The sequence below is a fragment of the Taudactylus pleione genome, unplaced genomic scaffold (genome assembly GCF_031769625.1).
Source record: "Taudactylus pleione unplaced genomic scaffold, aTauple2 ptg000444l, whole genome shotgun sequence".
Classification (NCBI taxonomy): domain Eukaryota; kingdom Metazoa; phylum Chordata; class Amphibia; order Anura; family Myobatrachidae; genus Taudactylus; species Taudactylus pleione.
This window is the reverse complement of record NW_028284846.1, coordinates 230,069-246,845: the sequence shown is the minus strand read 5'-3', so window position 1 is coordinate 246,845 and position 16,777 is coordinate 230,069. Positions and strand designations below refer to the sequence as shown.

The following is a 16,777-nucleotide window of genomic DNA, read 5'->3' as shown; positions in this document are numbered from 1 at the left end:
ATATACTCCCCCTATAGAGCGTTACCTTCCCAGTCTGGGTACTCCAAATGTAATCACCATAAAACCACCAACGCGTTTCCACTTCCTCTGAGGTCTTTATCAAGGTATATGGTTGAATATAGACTAACCTGATATATATAGCACAAGTGGGCGAAGCCACCCTCGTTATGTAATATGTATAAAATTGGCACTTACTGAGCTTACACGGAGCTGTCTCCAAGCTCCATGGTGCTGAGACATTTAGAGCGCACCATGTGACCGCTCTCGTGTCCCGGAAGTGCCGCGTATCCTATTCTATCTTCCCCACGTGATGCATTCCAGCTCCTGGAGCGCATCACGTGGTACATTCATTCCCCTTAGATGATTGTGCTGGGCTCCACTCCCTGGAGCGCAGCGTCTAGTGAGCTATGTTTACCATCGGCGCTGTGACGTGTTAGCCTACTAGACAGCTTGTATGCACCTATAATATATATAGGTGATTTTCACTCCTTTGTGGCTTAAAGAGATATGTAGAGGTTAATTCAACTCTATAAATATATGAATAGATATCTCCTAGGGTACTAAATATGCAAATGCAGAAGTGGATTATCCTGCATATGTAAAGTGCTTTGTGGCTTAAACATGCAATGGGTCCATTGCCATATAAAATCTACAACATAACCTATACAAGCAGGTATATAAATGCATACAATAATCGTGGTAGGTATGGAATGCAATATGAGAAACATATTAAATAATATGAAAAATCCCATAATATAAATAAAATGAATGTACAATCAGAAGAATAAATATAAAACTGCCTAAAATAATAGTGAGATCATAAAAACCATATAAATTCAAAAATATAAAGTTGAATATACAACCAGAAGAATGAATATATGACCTAATATAAAATTATATTAAGATCATAAAAACCATTTAAGTTCAAAATCCGCATTCAGGCCATGCGGTTCTAAGGTTTTCACTTCATAAATGTATTTAATTTATGTTTTTGCTAGGAATGTGTCAATGCCTTTAGTTCTCCAGTTCCCTTCTACCTTTTTTATGCCCATAATATATTTAATATCATTCACTGAGCTTTGATGTTTCTCCTGAAAATGTTTGGCCAGGGCATGGTTCGTTACACCCCTCCTGATGTTACGTAGGTGTTCAGCCCACCTGACTGAGTTTTCTGGATGTTTTTCATATATACTGTAATCCGCAGGTACATTCAATCATGTAAATACAATTATTGCTATTACAGGTCATGAATGCTTGTATTTTTAATTTTTTAGGATTAGATTTGCTGTTGGCAACTTTTTAGGTGGTTTGGTAAATCTCCCCCTACACGTGTAGAACATTTGGTTACCTCTACAGTTAGTCAGGTGCTCTGCATGAACAGTCACATTTGGAGATTTTCTACACAGCAGCTTTATTGATTAAGTATTCAGATGATGACAAAAACCATTGCTGCTACAGTATGTCGCTTACAGACCATTTTACCCTGATTAGTGCTCATTAATGTGCAGTAGCCATTGCTGCTTGACATGGGCGCCATTATACTGTATATACATCCTTACTGTGATAACGATATCCCTGAACGATCTTTCTGCACCTTCCCGCTGTGCTGGATGATCATTATCGATCATCCAGCACACCACCGACCTACCAATGACAGCCAGCGACAGGTTGGCCTGCATGCACGGCCGATGGATGATATCGTTATCGTCCATACATGCCCGCACATCCTAGGATGTTGGTGGGTTGGAAGGCACCGAAAAATGCACGATATGATCGATATTATTATCGTTCATATCGTGCATTTTTATCGTACCGTGTGTATTCACCATACCAGTGAAATGGATTGGGGAGTGTGTAAGCAGCTTCACTGCAGGAGCAATTATTTTTAGGAATACCATTTATATTGCTGCGCATTCATTGAGTCGAGTGCTTTACCCTATGGGCTAGTTCATGGATTTGAGCTGGAAAAATGGGTACAACGCATGGAAATGAATTTGCTCTTTAGATGCAGTTTTATGGCCACTGAAATATCACCGATACTGCCCAGTGCAGTGTGTTAGCACCCCAGAAATATGGCATGCAGGGTTCTCCTATATTAAATGCAGCACTGAAATTTTAGACCGCAATGATGGGGTCAGGCCATGAGAAACATCTCATTCTGTTTGTAATGCGATTTTCAGGTGTTAGCCCTTGATATGGGCAGTAATGACGGATAGTTGTAATGAGCCCTCAGTGACTACCCCTGCAAAGAACCTGATTATTTGCACATTGTCAGTGTTTCAGCATTTTCTTCAATAAGGTGATTTTTAAAAATAGTGCCACATGTTTGACCTACAATATGGGGTTCTGTATATCTTGTTGACATTCCCCATGCTGACAGACAACATGTCAACATGACCGACAGATGACATATTGACATGTTCATTATATCAACCAGCACATGGTCGACATGCAGCATGTATACACTAATAATGTCAACAAATGGTATTTAAGTTAACCTGAACACTGTCGGCATTTGCACTGTCTACCTGTCCGTTCTTGACATTTTAACTAAGCCGCATCACAACATTCAACAGTCTGTTGTGGACAGGGTGAATGTATTGTATAATAGAGATGTACAGGGCTTAATTGCTAATAAAATGCTAATTTAAAGCCTTAAGCAACCAGATGGGAAATATCAGTAATTGTTTTATTCGTACAATATTGTTTAAACCTACTTGCTAATTGGTTGCTATGGGTTACAGCTAAATTGTACTTGTTAGGAAATAGTCTGTGAGAGATCTTGATGCGATGTAAAATATTATTTGTGAGACTGGTGCCCCCGATACTCTGGTAGGCTGTGAGGAAACATGCTCTAATTTACTGACTCATTCAGTTTCCAATAGACATACTACAGTTGTATTTGTGATTATTGGACCTTTTACAGGATGACACAGAGCCACCTCCAAACAACACATGCAGGTGCATGCAGTCTGTGCCTCCCTGATTGGAGCTTGCTGTATCACTAACCTAAATAAGTTCTCATTCCACTTCATTCTGCTTGTCCTCAGCAGTGTATCACACTGCTGCTGTTATCCAGCAAATCTGGGGCAAGAAATCTGTTATCCCTTGTAGTCTGTGTAGCAGCAGTTTGGCCATGAGTTTTGTAAGCTCCAAACTGTCACACAGCTGCTTCCCCGTTCTGAGCACATGACCAATTAAACTGCGCTGTAGAGGGGTCACCACTATGGATGCCACGTAATTGTGTCACATAAAGTCGCAATGTTATTTAAATACACAACAATGACTTAATCCATTGCAGCATTGGATGCTTTAATTCAGTCAGTTTTCTCATGTTAAATTGTGTAGCAAGCATATAGATGTCTTATTTTGGTGCTGTTTTCATATGCTGTTTTTGCAACGCCCCAATGTTGTTTACTTTGTAAGGCAGGGTTGGACAAAATAATGTAGAATTGAGGAGCCAGACAGTGAAATCAACAAACTCTTTGTGAGCGCATCACTGTGCATGCATCCATTGACACTGCTAGTAATAACTCCCAAACGTTAGGCGTTAGTAGTGATTTCATTAGAGCTGAGCACTAGCTACTGTACCTGGCTCCTGGGAGTTGTCCAGCACTGTTGTAAGGCTATGGCTGCTTCATGAAGCTAAATCTGATTCACTCTTTCTCTGTTTGCTTTTTTCTTCCCTTGCTTTCTCTGTAATTACCGTTGTTCCCTATGAAGTCTTCATCCAAATGGTTTTGGAAACTGGTCCCTGTAAGTGCTGCTCATGTTATAATCTGTAGTGTGTTGGTGTCTAGTGGCTTGCTCTCCATATCCTGCTCACATTTCCCCCTCTGTAACGCAAATCATTTTAGCAGCATCACTTTATGGGGCATATGTATCAAAGCTTGATGTGAGATAAAATTGTGAGATATATATCACCAACCAATCAGCTTCTAACTTACATTTTGCAGGCTGTGTTTAAGAAATGATAGTTTGGAGCTGATTGGTTGGTGATATATATTTCACAATTTTATCTCACATCAAGCTTTCCTAAGTATGCCAATATATCAGTAGTTTATTTATTTAGCATTTTCATGCAGCATGCATTGCTGGTCCAGGGTAAGGGGCAAGTAATGATCCTGTTACCTTCTATTTTTGAGTCGTGGTGTTTTCTGATATTTTTTTTTTCTTTTATACGTTAAACAGAATAAAGAAGGTCATTTTTTTTTTTTAATTGGCTGTTTTTGTAAATCCATATATCTTTGTTTGATTAAAACATTATACATTGGTAATATCATGTAAAACTTTTTCTCACATTAAAACCACTAGGTTCTAAGCAGATTCATTTTTCCATTAGGATCTTAGAGTCTTGGAATCTTCGACATGACCTAAAACAGTGTTAGCCAAACTCATTCCCCAGGGAGCACTAACAGTGCATGGTTTCCATTTTTCCTGGTAGGTGCACAGGTGTATTCATTGCTGGCTGACACATATTTTAAAAGATCCACAGACGGAGCTAATTATTTCACTTGTGATTCTGTGAGGAGAGCTGGAAAACATGCACTGTTAGTGCTCTCTGAGGAATGAGTTTGGGAAACACTGACCTAAAACATAGAGCATCTCTGGTTTACATCCCGCCTTCTGTGTGACACCCTGGGTACATCTCAGTCTTCTCTTCTCTCCCCTTACAGGCCCGATACAGAAAGGAACAGAATATGTTTAAACAGCTGCCATACATACCACTTATGGAGAACCTCTTGAAGGATGGCACTGACGGATGTGCAATAGCTGCCCTTATCCACTTTTATTGCCCAGATGTGGTCAGATTAGAAGGTAAAAAATATGTGATTGAAATTCCTTTAAGTCTACAAGCAAATTGTCCACTGAGAAATGTTGTATTCTTTATAAAAACATGTGACAACCAGTCCTAAAATAGTCAGAGATGTCACTAGGCATATTTGCAGTGGGATGCGGTCAAAATCCCGACCATGGGGATTCCGGCACTCCGAATGCCGACGCCAGAATCCGACACTTAAAATCCCGGCGCTGGCATCCCAACTGCTGGAATCCCTAAGGTAAGTAGCTGGGCTGGGGGGAGGATTAGTGTTAGGGGTTAGGGTTAGGAACTAAGGGGGGAGGGTTTGGTTTAAGGTGAGGGGAGGTTAGGTTTTGGCACTAGGGTTAGGGTCAGGCACCGGGGAGGGTTAGGATTAGGGTAGGGAGAGGGGGAGGATTAGAATACTGACCGACAAGTGTCGGTACTCTAGCCCTGTTGGGATGCCGGTGTCGGGATTCTGACCGCCAGGATCCCGAGCGCTGGCATCCCGTACCCTATGATATGCTACCCAAAGCTCTGGTGTATGGCACAATTTGTAAAAGTGCTACTGTAGTAACACTATACATATAGACACCTAACCCACAATTTCCCCCATGTTATGGTGCTCCCCCTCTCCAGCATAAGTACTACTGTAGTAACACTATACATACAGACACCTAACCCACACTTTCCCCCCCATGTTATGATGCTCCCCCCTCTCCAGCATAAGTACTACTGTAGTAACACTATACATACAGACACCTAACCCACACTTTCCCCCCATGTTATGGTGCTGCCCCCCTCTCCAGCATAAGTACTACTGTAGTAACACTATACATACAGACACCTAACCCACACTTTCCCCCCATGTTATGGTGCCCCCCTCTCCAGCATAAGTACTACTGTAGTAACACTATACATACAGACACCTAACCCACAGTTTTCCCCCCATGTTATGGTGCTCCCCCCCTCTCCAGCATAAGTACTACTGTAGTAACACTATACATACAGACACCTAACCCACAGTTTTCCCCCCATGTTATGGTGCTCCCCCCCTCTCCAGCATAAGTACTACTGTAGTAACACTATACATACAGACACCTAACCCACACTTTCCCCCCATGTTATGGTGCTGCCCCCCTCTCCAGCATAAGTACTACTGTAGTAACACTATACATACAGACACCTAACCCACAGTTTTCCCCCCATGTTATGGTGCTCCCCCCCTCTCCAGCATAAGTACTACTGTAGTAACACTATACATATAGACACCTAACCCACATTTTTCCCCATGTTATGGTGCTCCCCCCTCTCCAGCATGTTTTATATGCACTATATATACGCCTGCCACCGCTGTCCACCCCTAGTTACATCTCTGGTTAACCCTCACTGCTTTATGTATATATGTTCCCTATTTATCTCCATGCATCTACAGTCTACTGTTTCTCCTGAAGTATTTCTTAGAGGGTTCTTCATGAATATTTACATTTTATTCCTGTTAAAATATTCACACAGGTAGATGCTGTAATGATTCAAGTGTTGGTTTAATGTTGAATTTGTGTGGTTGTGCTTTGGAGCCTCTTGGTGGGTTCTCTCTCATATTGTATGACCAAATGCAAAAGAGAGGGCACTGTTTGCACCCACCCTATTGGCATGTGAATAATCCCATACAGATTTAAATGAGATAATCAATTCTTAAAAAGATCCATGAGCACTAACATTTTCTGGTCAGCCGTTTCTAAAATGACCTATTTGGCCAGAATAGAATTCAGTCTGTGCAGTCACTGTAAGGCAGGCCAAAGCATTGGGGAGGTGTTGTATGCATGGGCGGAGAGGGGCAGAGCCTGGGGAGGAGGGATTCAGGTCATAAGTGGAGCAAAAAGAATGTCACTAGGAATAGTTGAAACCAGCAAAAGACACATTTTCTTAACAAAATAATAAAAGAACTTTATTTTACCAAGTTAAACATGAATCGGTTATATAGTTTGATTTATTTAGCCTCCCTCACCTAAGTCACTATTTGCATTACATTACTGTGCCTCCAGCAAGAATATGATCACACGGAAAAAAATAGAATTTGGTGATTCATCGTTGGGTTCCCTTAGGGAATCCTTACTGTCACTACAGGGGCAGGTACAATTACTAAACAGGTGACCGGTGATTCAGAAGAAAATATTTCTTTTCTAGCAGCTATGCAATTTTTAACCTAATTAGGACAGAATTATTTTATTGTGTAATGTATGTAATTAGTCCAAATGTGGATAATTGCAGTACAGGTTGTCTGCGTTTATTTGTCAAATGTCTGTTATTCATGATCAGACAAACTGACAACCCATAGACCGGAATCTGATTGTCGGCTCTATGTATGGGCTATTGTTAGTTGGCATACTGCTCCAGGATGCTCCCAGTCTGATGTTAGGCCAGGGGTTGCTAAAGCTGTACGAGTACAAAGGTTCAATACTCCAAATGTAAAGCGTTATGCACTTATCTAAAGGCTGTGATATAGTTATACCAGGCTTGTCACAATGAGCTACATAAAAGTAGATACAATATGTTGGGCTTTAGTATAAAATGATGAGAACATTTTGTTGGCCACCACTATAAAATATAATAAGCTGGTAATCGGAGTGTACAGTGTGGTGGGCAGTGGCATGTAAGTAAGCTGGGCACGGTTACTTATAATATTCTAAATCCTGCTTGGTGTAGGTTGTTGGACAGTGCTGCATATAATGTGTATTTAGGGATAGCCAAAAAAAAGCAGATGGAAGTTTTGGAAGACAGCGTCATAATCAAACCTCTTGCCGCCTTAGCTATGGTAACTTACTGTAACCGTTTGTAAGACTCAAACAAGCTTGACTTTTTTCTGTTTTGTATTACATTTTATTAATTGTATTGTATTGTTATGTTTTGTCAGATATCTGCTTCAAAGAATCCATGTCCCTGGCTGATAGTCTCTATAACCTCCAATTAATTCAGGATTTCTGCCAAGAGTATCTGAATGGATGCTGCCATTTTAGCTTAGAAGATATGTTGTACGCATCATCCTCAGTCAAGGTGAGTCTTCATTGTACTTAACATAAGTTAAGTACAATGGAGCTAAACTCCCCGGTTTGTTTGTTTGTTATTATTACTAGTATGCCTGTGGCAAGCATGTTGCTAATTTGAACCCAGAACATACGTACGGAAAATGCTTCACTAAATAATGGCTAGATCATATGCTAATACGACGGAATTGGGTAATAAAAGATGTGTGAAATATAACCGGCTAAGCCACGCCCTTTTATGGTTTTTGGGGAGTTATTTGTTGTAACATTTCGCCAATTTGTAAGTGCAATGATATATTTGGCCATGGACTCTGACGCAAAATGGACAGTTTCCGTATTGCAAGCTGAGCCCCTATATATACAAATGATAATGCACTGTTACTCCGCCTCACTGGCTCCCAGTCTCCCGCCAATCAGCGGCTGCTGACAGCTCTCATGGAAAGCAGAGAAAAGAGCCTTTGCTTTCGAGGGGCAAACTCTGTGCTGATTGGCTGGGAGTTGCGAGCCTGGTATCAACGTTGTTGAAGAAAGTAGGTGAGGGAGGCGCCCCCTACGGCAGCAGCCTCATGTGTTGTGCCGCCTGCGTGCCCTCCCTTATTATGTAATAGCTACGTCACGCAGCCAGACTGCCAATCGGGAGCCGGACTGGGCAGAACATAAACCGTGTCCGCACATGGCTAGGGTGCCGGGTCCATGTGAGAGCACAGACCACCGGTAGTGTGTGAGAATAGCAGCCGGCGGCAGAAACCCCTATCCCGCTTCCCCCGGGTCACTGTGCTGGCTCTGTGTTCTGGTAGTTTTCTTGCTATTTTCAGGTTGGCTATACCAAAGCATTTATTATGGTGTTTTTTTAATTTTTGTTTTTTTCATCATATTTTATACGTTTTTTTTTTTATTCCAAATTCTGTAATTTATTGCTAATTAAAATCTGTCGCAAAAGAATCACATTAATATCTTAATTAATCTTTGAGAAAGTTCCGGTAAAGGGACTAAGCAAATTGTGTCTGTCTATCTATCAATAATGATTATTATTATTATTATTATTATTATTGCACAGGGTATGTTATAAACTTATAATTAAACAAATGTAACTTGATCTGTAGGAAAAACCGTGTTTATGTGTGTGTGTGTGTGTGTGTGTGTATATGTATGTATGTATATATATATATATATATATTGAGCGATGAGGACTGGCACTCCAAATGACAGGATATAACTTTAGCCGGTGCCCTCACAGGATAATAACTGGCAAGAGGTGCGGCACAAGCGGTGCTTTTGCTTGATCTTTTACGCTACGAGTGCCGCACCTCTTGCCAATATATATAGATATAGATAGATATATATATATATATATCCATCTATGAATTCGGCACAAGTCATGGGCATTCACTAAGACATTAGTGGTTTATATTCGAATACTGACCACCAGTAATTGGTGCAGTGACAAGCTTAATGGTTTATATTAGAACCCTGACCAGTGAACAGTATTACTCACCACTTTATATTGCATTATAGCGCCCTAATTTCCAAGACTTTTCACCGTTTCTAACTACTATTGAAACTGTTCCATTAAGAGTTACCCAGTATTTGGATAATAATAACAATAGCATATTATTTAATATTAGTGACACATGTATTACAATATCCAGCTGAGTAAAATATGTTTATTTTAAACTAATAAAAACGTTAAGTTTTCTTGGAACACACACAGCACAAATGCCACAAACATTAAAATGTAAAAATAAAGCATAAAATTAAATAAAACAAGTGAATTTAAAACATATATAAAAAAATCTCACTTCTCAAGATGCAACACATTTTATGGAGCATGTCATTCATCAGGCTGAAGCACCAAGCACTATTAGCGTTCCCGCTAAGCTGTTTTAGCGGGGCGCTTGTCCCTGCTCTCCTCCTGGAGGGCAAAAAGCGCCCTGCCCTCACCGCGCAGCGCACCGCTAAGACAACCTGCGGGTGCCGACTTCACTTGGGGGTCGCAGTGTCCCGCGGGTAGGGAAATGTGCTGTCACCCGGTGAATAGACGCTGGGCACATATAGACACTCCCCCTTTTCAATGGCCACGCCCCCTTTCCCCCCAAACCACTGCTAAATACATCTGTTTATCTGCTGGGTATTTAAACCTCCAGATGAAATAAACATATGTTGAAAGTTATTTGTCTGAGTTGCTGTGATATTGCTAAGTTGACTACTGAGTTGCTTGGGATGTTGCTGGTATATTGCTGAGATAGTTGCTGAGTTGATATCTGAGTTGCTGTTCTATTGCTGAGTTGACGGCTGACTTGCTGGGATATTGCTGAGTTGACAACTTAGTTGCTGTTAAATTGCTGAGCTGCTGTGATATTGCTCAGTTGATGGCCGAGTTGCTGGGATATTGCTGAGTATCATGATGTGTGGGTTGCTGTGACCACAACAAATAATAAAATTTCAGTGGGCTGAAATCTATACTTATAATATTGTTATGGTTGTGTCTGTTGCTGTGATATTGCGGAGTTGATGGCCGAGTTGCTGGGATATTGCTGAGTTGACGGCTGAGCTGCTGGGATATTGCTGAATTGCTGAGATAGTTGCTGAGTTGATATCTGACTTGCTGGGATATTGCTGAGTTGACGGATTAGCTGCTGTTAAATTGCTGAGCTGCTGTGATATTGCTCAGTTGATGTCCGAGTTGCTGGGATATTGCTGAGTTGATGTGTGGGTTGCTGTGATCACAACAAATAATACAATTTCAGTGGACTGAAATCTATACTTATAATATTGTTATGGTTGTGCCTGTACACATAATTTTTTTTGGAGAAATGTACTCCTTGGGACTGTGTATGAACTATGGAGACAATTTTTTTTTTCTGAACTTTTGTTTGTCTGTCTGTTCATTCCGGCATCATCAAAAATTACTGGATGAATTTGGATTGCGTTTTCAATATTGTATAGTCACCTAGAAAGAAACTGAGGTATGTATTATCTCAATGTGACATCAGGGAGAGGAGCAATATAGGAAAAAAACAGATGTTTGACACTCGTCGCGTTGCAGTGTGCAGGCTCCTCAAGCCAAAAATGACTAAATGTATATTAATATAATTTTTAGGGGGACAAATATACTATATATATCAGTCAGACGGTCCGGCACTCATAGTAAACACAAGTAGCTGCAGGGATGCCCTCACAAAATTCATGTGTACACAGTCCAAGGTGCGGCACTCTCCATAATAAAGACACAAGTCAAGTAGTTCAACGTTTCAGTACATTGGTACTATCTTCAGGATTACAAAAAATATTATATAAATTTCTTACCTTATATACCTAATCACCTCTGAGTGAAGCCGCGCCAAATTTCCGGGACCCACTGCCCGTCCGACGGCGAACATAGATGACGTCATCACGTTGACGACGCAGACATGTTACACAACCCATCACCAAGAAAACACATACAACAAAAGACCGGCACTGGAAAACAATGCGATTTAGACATAACTCAGTTTGACAGCTAATGTAAACAAAGCACAGCAGCAAACCATCAAACATAGTAATGATACATAACAATAATGGCAATAATCATAATAATAGCAAATAAATGCACATATACATCAAAATCAAAAACATGACAACGTAGCATACTCATTTAACCCTCTAGGAGCCAAAACATTGAGACGATGGATCCACATTGCCTCACGTAGCAACCGATTACGATCCCCTCCTCTAATAGGCAGAGGAACGTGATCTATCATACGATATCGCAAGCTAGCAAGACTGATTAAATAAACCAATAGGTTGCTCACTTGTGCCACTTAATAACGCAGCCCTAATACTTGAGCGATGCATACTCATCCTCTCTTTGAATTTACACTGTGTCTTGCCAATATAACTCAGTCCGCAAGGACAGAGAATCTGATATATGACAAACTTATTACACGTAAGATGATTTCTAGATTTCTAGATGATGTGTTTTTGGTTTGGCTTGGTAATGAATCTACATTTTTGGACATTATTAATAGTCATAACGAGACTGAGAGTCCATTGAAACTTACAGTTCGGCTGAGCCAAACTAATATAGATTTTCTTGATGTACAAATTACTAATACCAATGATGTGATTTCTACCTCTGTTTTTATGAAACCAACGGATCGTAATACTCTGTTGCACAGGTCTAGTTGTCATTCTAGAAACTTAGTTTGGATTGCCGTATTCCCAGATGTTGAGAATAATACGTATCAATAGTGATTTGTCTATGGCAGAAAGTCAGATTGACGCCCTCATTGACAAATTTGTGTCACGAGGTTATTGCCGTTCTGACTTGTTACATACTAAATTGAAAGTATTGGACATGGATCGCTCATTACTGTTAAAAAAGGGAAATGTACCAACTAGAAAAAATAGGAATGCAATACCCTGGGTTAATCATTTTAATGTCTTGTCACCTGACATCAATAAGATAGCAAAAAAGCATTGGCCTATCGTTAAATCCGATAATTCTTTACCATTAACTGAGCTTGACATTATGTCGTGCTATACTAGGGGCCACAATTTACGTGATCGTTTGGTTAAAGCAGATGTGAGTGATAAAAGACCTGTGAAACAGTTTTTGTCAGTACAGAAACCAGGATGCTTTAAATGCTCCTGTGTGACTTGCGCTACCTTATTACTGGAGCCAGTTTCAGTCACCCTCACTCTGGAAAGAAATATGACATTTTGTATCATCTTACGTGTAATAGTAAGTTTGTCATATATCAGATCCTTTGTCCTTGCGGACTGAGGGCCTGATTCAGAGCCGGACGCTGTGAATGAGCGCCCGCTCTGAATCAGGGCGTTTTTGTTTTTTTTGGTGCGTCCTCCTGGACGCTCGCATAGCTGTGGGTTACCACCCACAGCTTATGCGAGCGTCCATGATGATTGTCTTGACCATCGCGACCATCGGGGTTGCGACGAGACCCTGCGGTAGGTTCTCGCTGCCACAAGCCCTGGAGTGATTTTGGCTCTAACGGACCCAGACGGTAGGCGTTCCCATGGGAACGCCTCCGTATGGGCAGCCACGCTCCGGCACACTCACCATCGACAGCACGCCCCCTTTGGTGCGAGACCCCGTCCCCTTTGGTGCGAGACCCCGAGCGACTGCTTCCCCGTCGCTCGCTGGGTCTCGCGCATGCGCACGACAGAGCAGCCTCCGTCGTGCGCATGCGCATTTGGGTACCATCGACCCGCTTGCGAGCATCCTGCGCTCGCGAGCGGGTCTGAATGAGACCCTGAGTTATATTGGCAAGACACAGTGTAAATTCAAAGAGAGGATGAGTATGCATCGCTCAAGTATTAGGGCTGCGTTATTAAGTGGCACAAGTGAGCAACCTGTTGCTCGCCACTTTGCTTTATTTAATCATAGTCTTGCTAGCTTGCGATATCGTATGATAGATCACGTTCCTCTGCCTCTTAAAGGAGGGGATCGTAATCGGTTGCTGTTGCAACGTGAGGCAATGTGGATCCATCGTCTCAATGTTTTGGCTCCTAGAGGGTTAAATGAGTATGCTAAGTTGTCATGTTTTTGATTTTGATGTATATGTGCATTTATTTGCTATTATTATGATTATTGCCATTATTGTTATGTATCATTACTATGTTTGATGGTTTGCTGCTGTGCTTTGTTTACATTAGCTGTCAAACTGAGTTATGTCTAAAGCGCATTGTTTTCCAGTGCCGGTCTTTTGTTGTATGTGTTGTCTTGGTGATGGGTTGTGTCACATGTCTGCGTCGTCAACGTGATGACGTCATCTATGTTCGCCGCCGGACGGGCAGTGGGTCCCGGACCTTTGGCGCGGCTTCACTCAGAGGTGATTAGGTATATAAGGTAGGAAATGTATATAATATTTTTTGTAATCCTGAAGATAGTACCAATGTACTGAAACGTTGATTGACCTACTTGTGTCTTTATTATGGAGAGTGCTGCACCTTGGACTGTGTGTGTGTGTGTGTGTGTGTGTGTGTGTATATATATAGAGAGAGAGAGAGAGAGAGAGAGAGAGAGAGAGAGAGAGAGAGAGAGAGAGAGAGAGAGAGAGAGAGAGAGATACATATATATATTTTGCACACCCCAAACGCAAACCGTTATATATGTATGCGTGTATAATTACATAGATTTATATCTCAAGATCTATTATGCAGGAAAATCCAACTATATATAAAGCACTAATCAGGCCGCTTATCTTGACTCATGAAGTTGCAGTTACATGTCAATGCAGTAGATGGCACACCAAGACAAATACTACATACCATAGAGTCGCTGTCTGCTCTCTCCCTGCCCAATGTGCCACTTCGCTGCTACAGTATATAGCAGCTAGCGGTAGTGGGCATGGAAAGAAATGTTACATGGGAATTGGTATAACACAAGGGATCTAGCGTGATAAAGACTCGTGCCAAGCCCCTTTTTACACAGATTCAGACTCATTTGCACACATATGTACAAATGTCACAAGCCCCAGTGGTCAGTGTATGCTAGCAATGCCTTTTTGCAGCTTTCTGTTTTATATTTGAGAATAAGACTCACAATAAGATGTACATTGTGAGCTAAAAAGACACTTGGAGCTACTTGAGCCACAGTATAAAAGGACACAAGGGTCCTAACATATTTCCTTTTCAGTTTTTATCAACATTATTTTACTTCAGTGTTACTTGTGTGTTATTCTTTCTTCACAAACATATTTTAACATGCATAACAGAATTCTGCTCACTATGCACATGTTATCACTAAGCGCATGTTACTACATTGTGGTGGAGTAAGGGGCTTATTAGAATCGCTCTAGGTGGCACCAACGATGACGTCAATAAGTCTTTCTGCTGGCTGCCCATTGTAGTGAGCAAGCTGCGTGTTCAGATCTGAAATCTGGTCACTATTTGAATTTGCTCCCAGCTTTAACACCAGTGACACCCCAGTCCTGGTGCGGGAGGTAGGAGAGGAGTGCTACTCTAACAGGCGCAGGGCAAAGGGACTTATGTATTTGCGTGCATAAACCAAGTTCCATATGACATAACCCCTTACCACCCACATAATATAGGACCTAATAAAACTCTGGGAGTTATTTACAACAAAATACTAATGTGCATTAACAATGGTAACTAATCAGATATTTGCTGCCATTAGAACTTCTTAACTAACACAGCATTTAGGTGCAAGTTTTGCACTAAACCACAACAACCAGTGAGGCACAAGACAAAATGTTATTACTGATTGGTTACTGTGCAAATTTGAAACCCAAATGCTGCATTGGTAAACGAGCCCTATTTCCTCATTTGTACTGGATTCTTTGGTCTTAGTTGCTGGATATTTGTAAACCACAATGATTGTTTGCTTGTTGCATGGGTATCCTTTGCTGTAACTCTGTTTTTTAGACTGACTCCTTTTTTTTGCAGGCCAATTACTTAGTGTTCATGGCTGAACTTTTCTGGTGGTTTGAAGTGGTAAAACCCTCGTTTGTACAGCCGAGAGTGGTGGACACACAAGGTAATGTTACAGCACTAATATTTATTTAACATTCTCGGGTAAATTTACTAAAGTGCAGGTTTTTAGAATTGGAGATGTTGCCCATAGCAACGAATCAGATTCTAGCTATTGTCTAATAGAAGGTGCTAGCTAAATGATAAGTAGAATCTGATTGGTTGCTATAGGCAACAACTCCACTTCTGAAAACCCACACTTCAGTAAATATACCCCTCAGGATTTTATTAAAATACAATGAAGACATTAAATCAGAAATATCTTATATTAGGAAGGGTAAGCATGGCGTGCAAGTATACTGTATACGGATCACTAGTTGACGTTCGTATTCAAATGACTGTTCTAAAGGCTTAACTACAATCTGTGCACAATATGTGACTTCTATGAGACCATTTTTATCTGCAGCCCCACACCATATGCTCTCTGTGCAGACATAACTAAAGCCGCTCTTTCATGTGTTGTACTATGTGCTGTATTGCCCTGGGCCTGCATCCCTCAAATATCTCTTGTCAAAATTAGTATCCAAACAAGTGTTTCTCTTAACATACAGTAACACCTTAGTCCCTTGTAATATGTAGTGTATTCTGTTTTTACAGGTGTAGAAGAGCCAATTTCTGTACTAACCTTTGCCTATTCTATTATAAAATTAATGTTTTAAATTGTATGAAAAAAATGTATTTCATAGGTCTAATATTCTCATTTTAATTTCAGATCCAATGAAGAATATTTCAAAATCTTCACACTTTAATAGGAGGCATACTTTGGGAAGTTCTTCAAATGCTAGGTACATAGCGGTTATTTGAATTGTACTAATCTAATAGTAAATACCGAGCTTATATCCATATTCACACCTGTTAAATTATTGCTCTATTTGTAGTTTTAAAATGCATATTGAACGCTAGGTCTGATCAGTTACTTGCATACACAATCATTGCAGCATATCCTCTCCATTCACAGCATAGTGCTTCCCAGTGCCTCCTCTTCATTTCCATCGTACCTTATCTTCATTTCCACCATAGTGATCCCCAGCATCTCCTTCATTTCCATCGTAGTGATCCACAGCGCCATCTCTTCATTTCCAGCACAGTTATGCATAGTGCCTCCTCTTCATTTCCACCGTAGTGATCCCTAGCTCCCCTCTTCATTTCCACCGTAGTGATCCCTAGCTCCCCTCTTCATTTCCAGCGCAGTCATCCCTAACTCTCCTATTCATTTCCACCGTAGTGATTCCTAACTCCCCTCTTCATTTCCAGCGTAGTGATTCCTAGCTCCCCTCTTCATTTCCAGCGTAGTGATCCCTAGCTCCCCTCTTCATTTCCAGCGTAGTGATCCCTAACTCCCCTCTTCATTTCCAGCGTAGTGATTCCTAGCTCCCCTCGTAATTTCCAGCACAGCAATGCATAGTGCCTCCTCTTCATTTCCAGCGTAGTGATCCCTAAC

General features: G+C 41.0%; 1 protein-coding gene across 1 annotated transcript in view; it reads left to right on the top strand.

Annotated features, from left to right (window-relative positions):
• Positions 1–16,777, top strand: part of CAMSAP2 (calmodulin regulated spectrin associated protein family member 2) — a 136,976-nt gene that overhangs the window by 67,853 nt on the left and 52,346 nt on the right. Inside the window, exons 5-8 of the mRNA XM_088447898.1 lie at positions 4,677–4,818; positions 7,716–7,855; positions 15,253–15,343; positions 16,049–16,121. Of these exons, the coding sequence (XP_088304024.1) occupies positions 4,677–4,818; positions 7,716–7,855; positions 15,253–15,343; positions 16,049–16,121 (446 nt within the window). The remainder of the gene's footprint in view (positions 1–4,676; positions 4,819–7,715; positions 7,856–15,252; positions 15,344–16,048; positions 16,122–16,777) is intronic.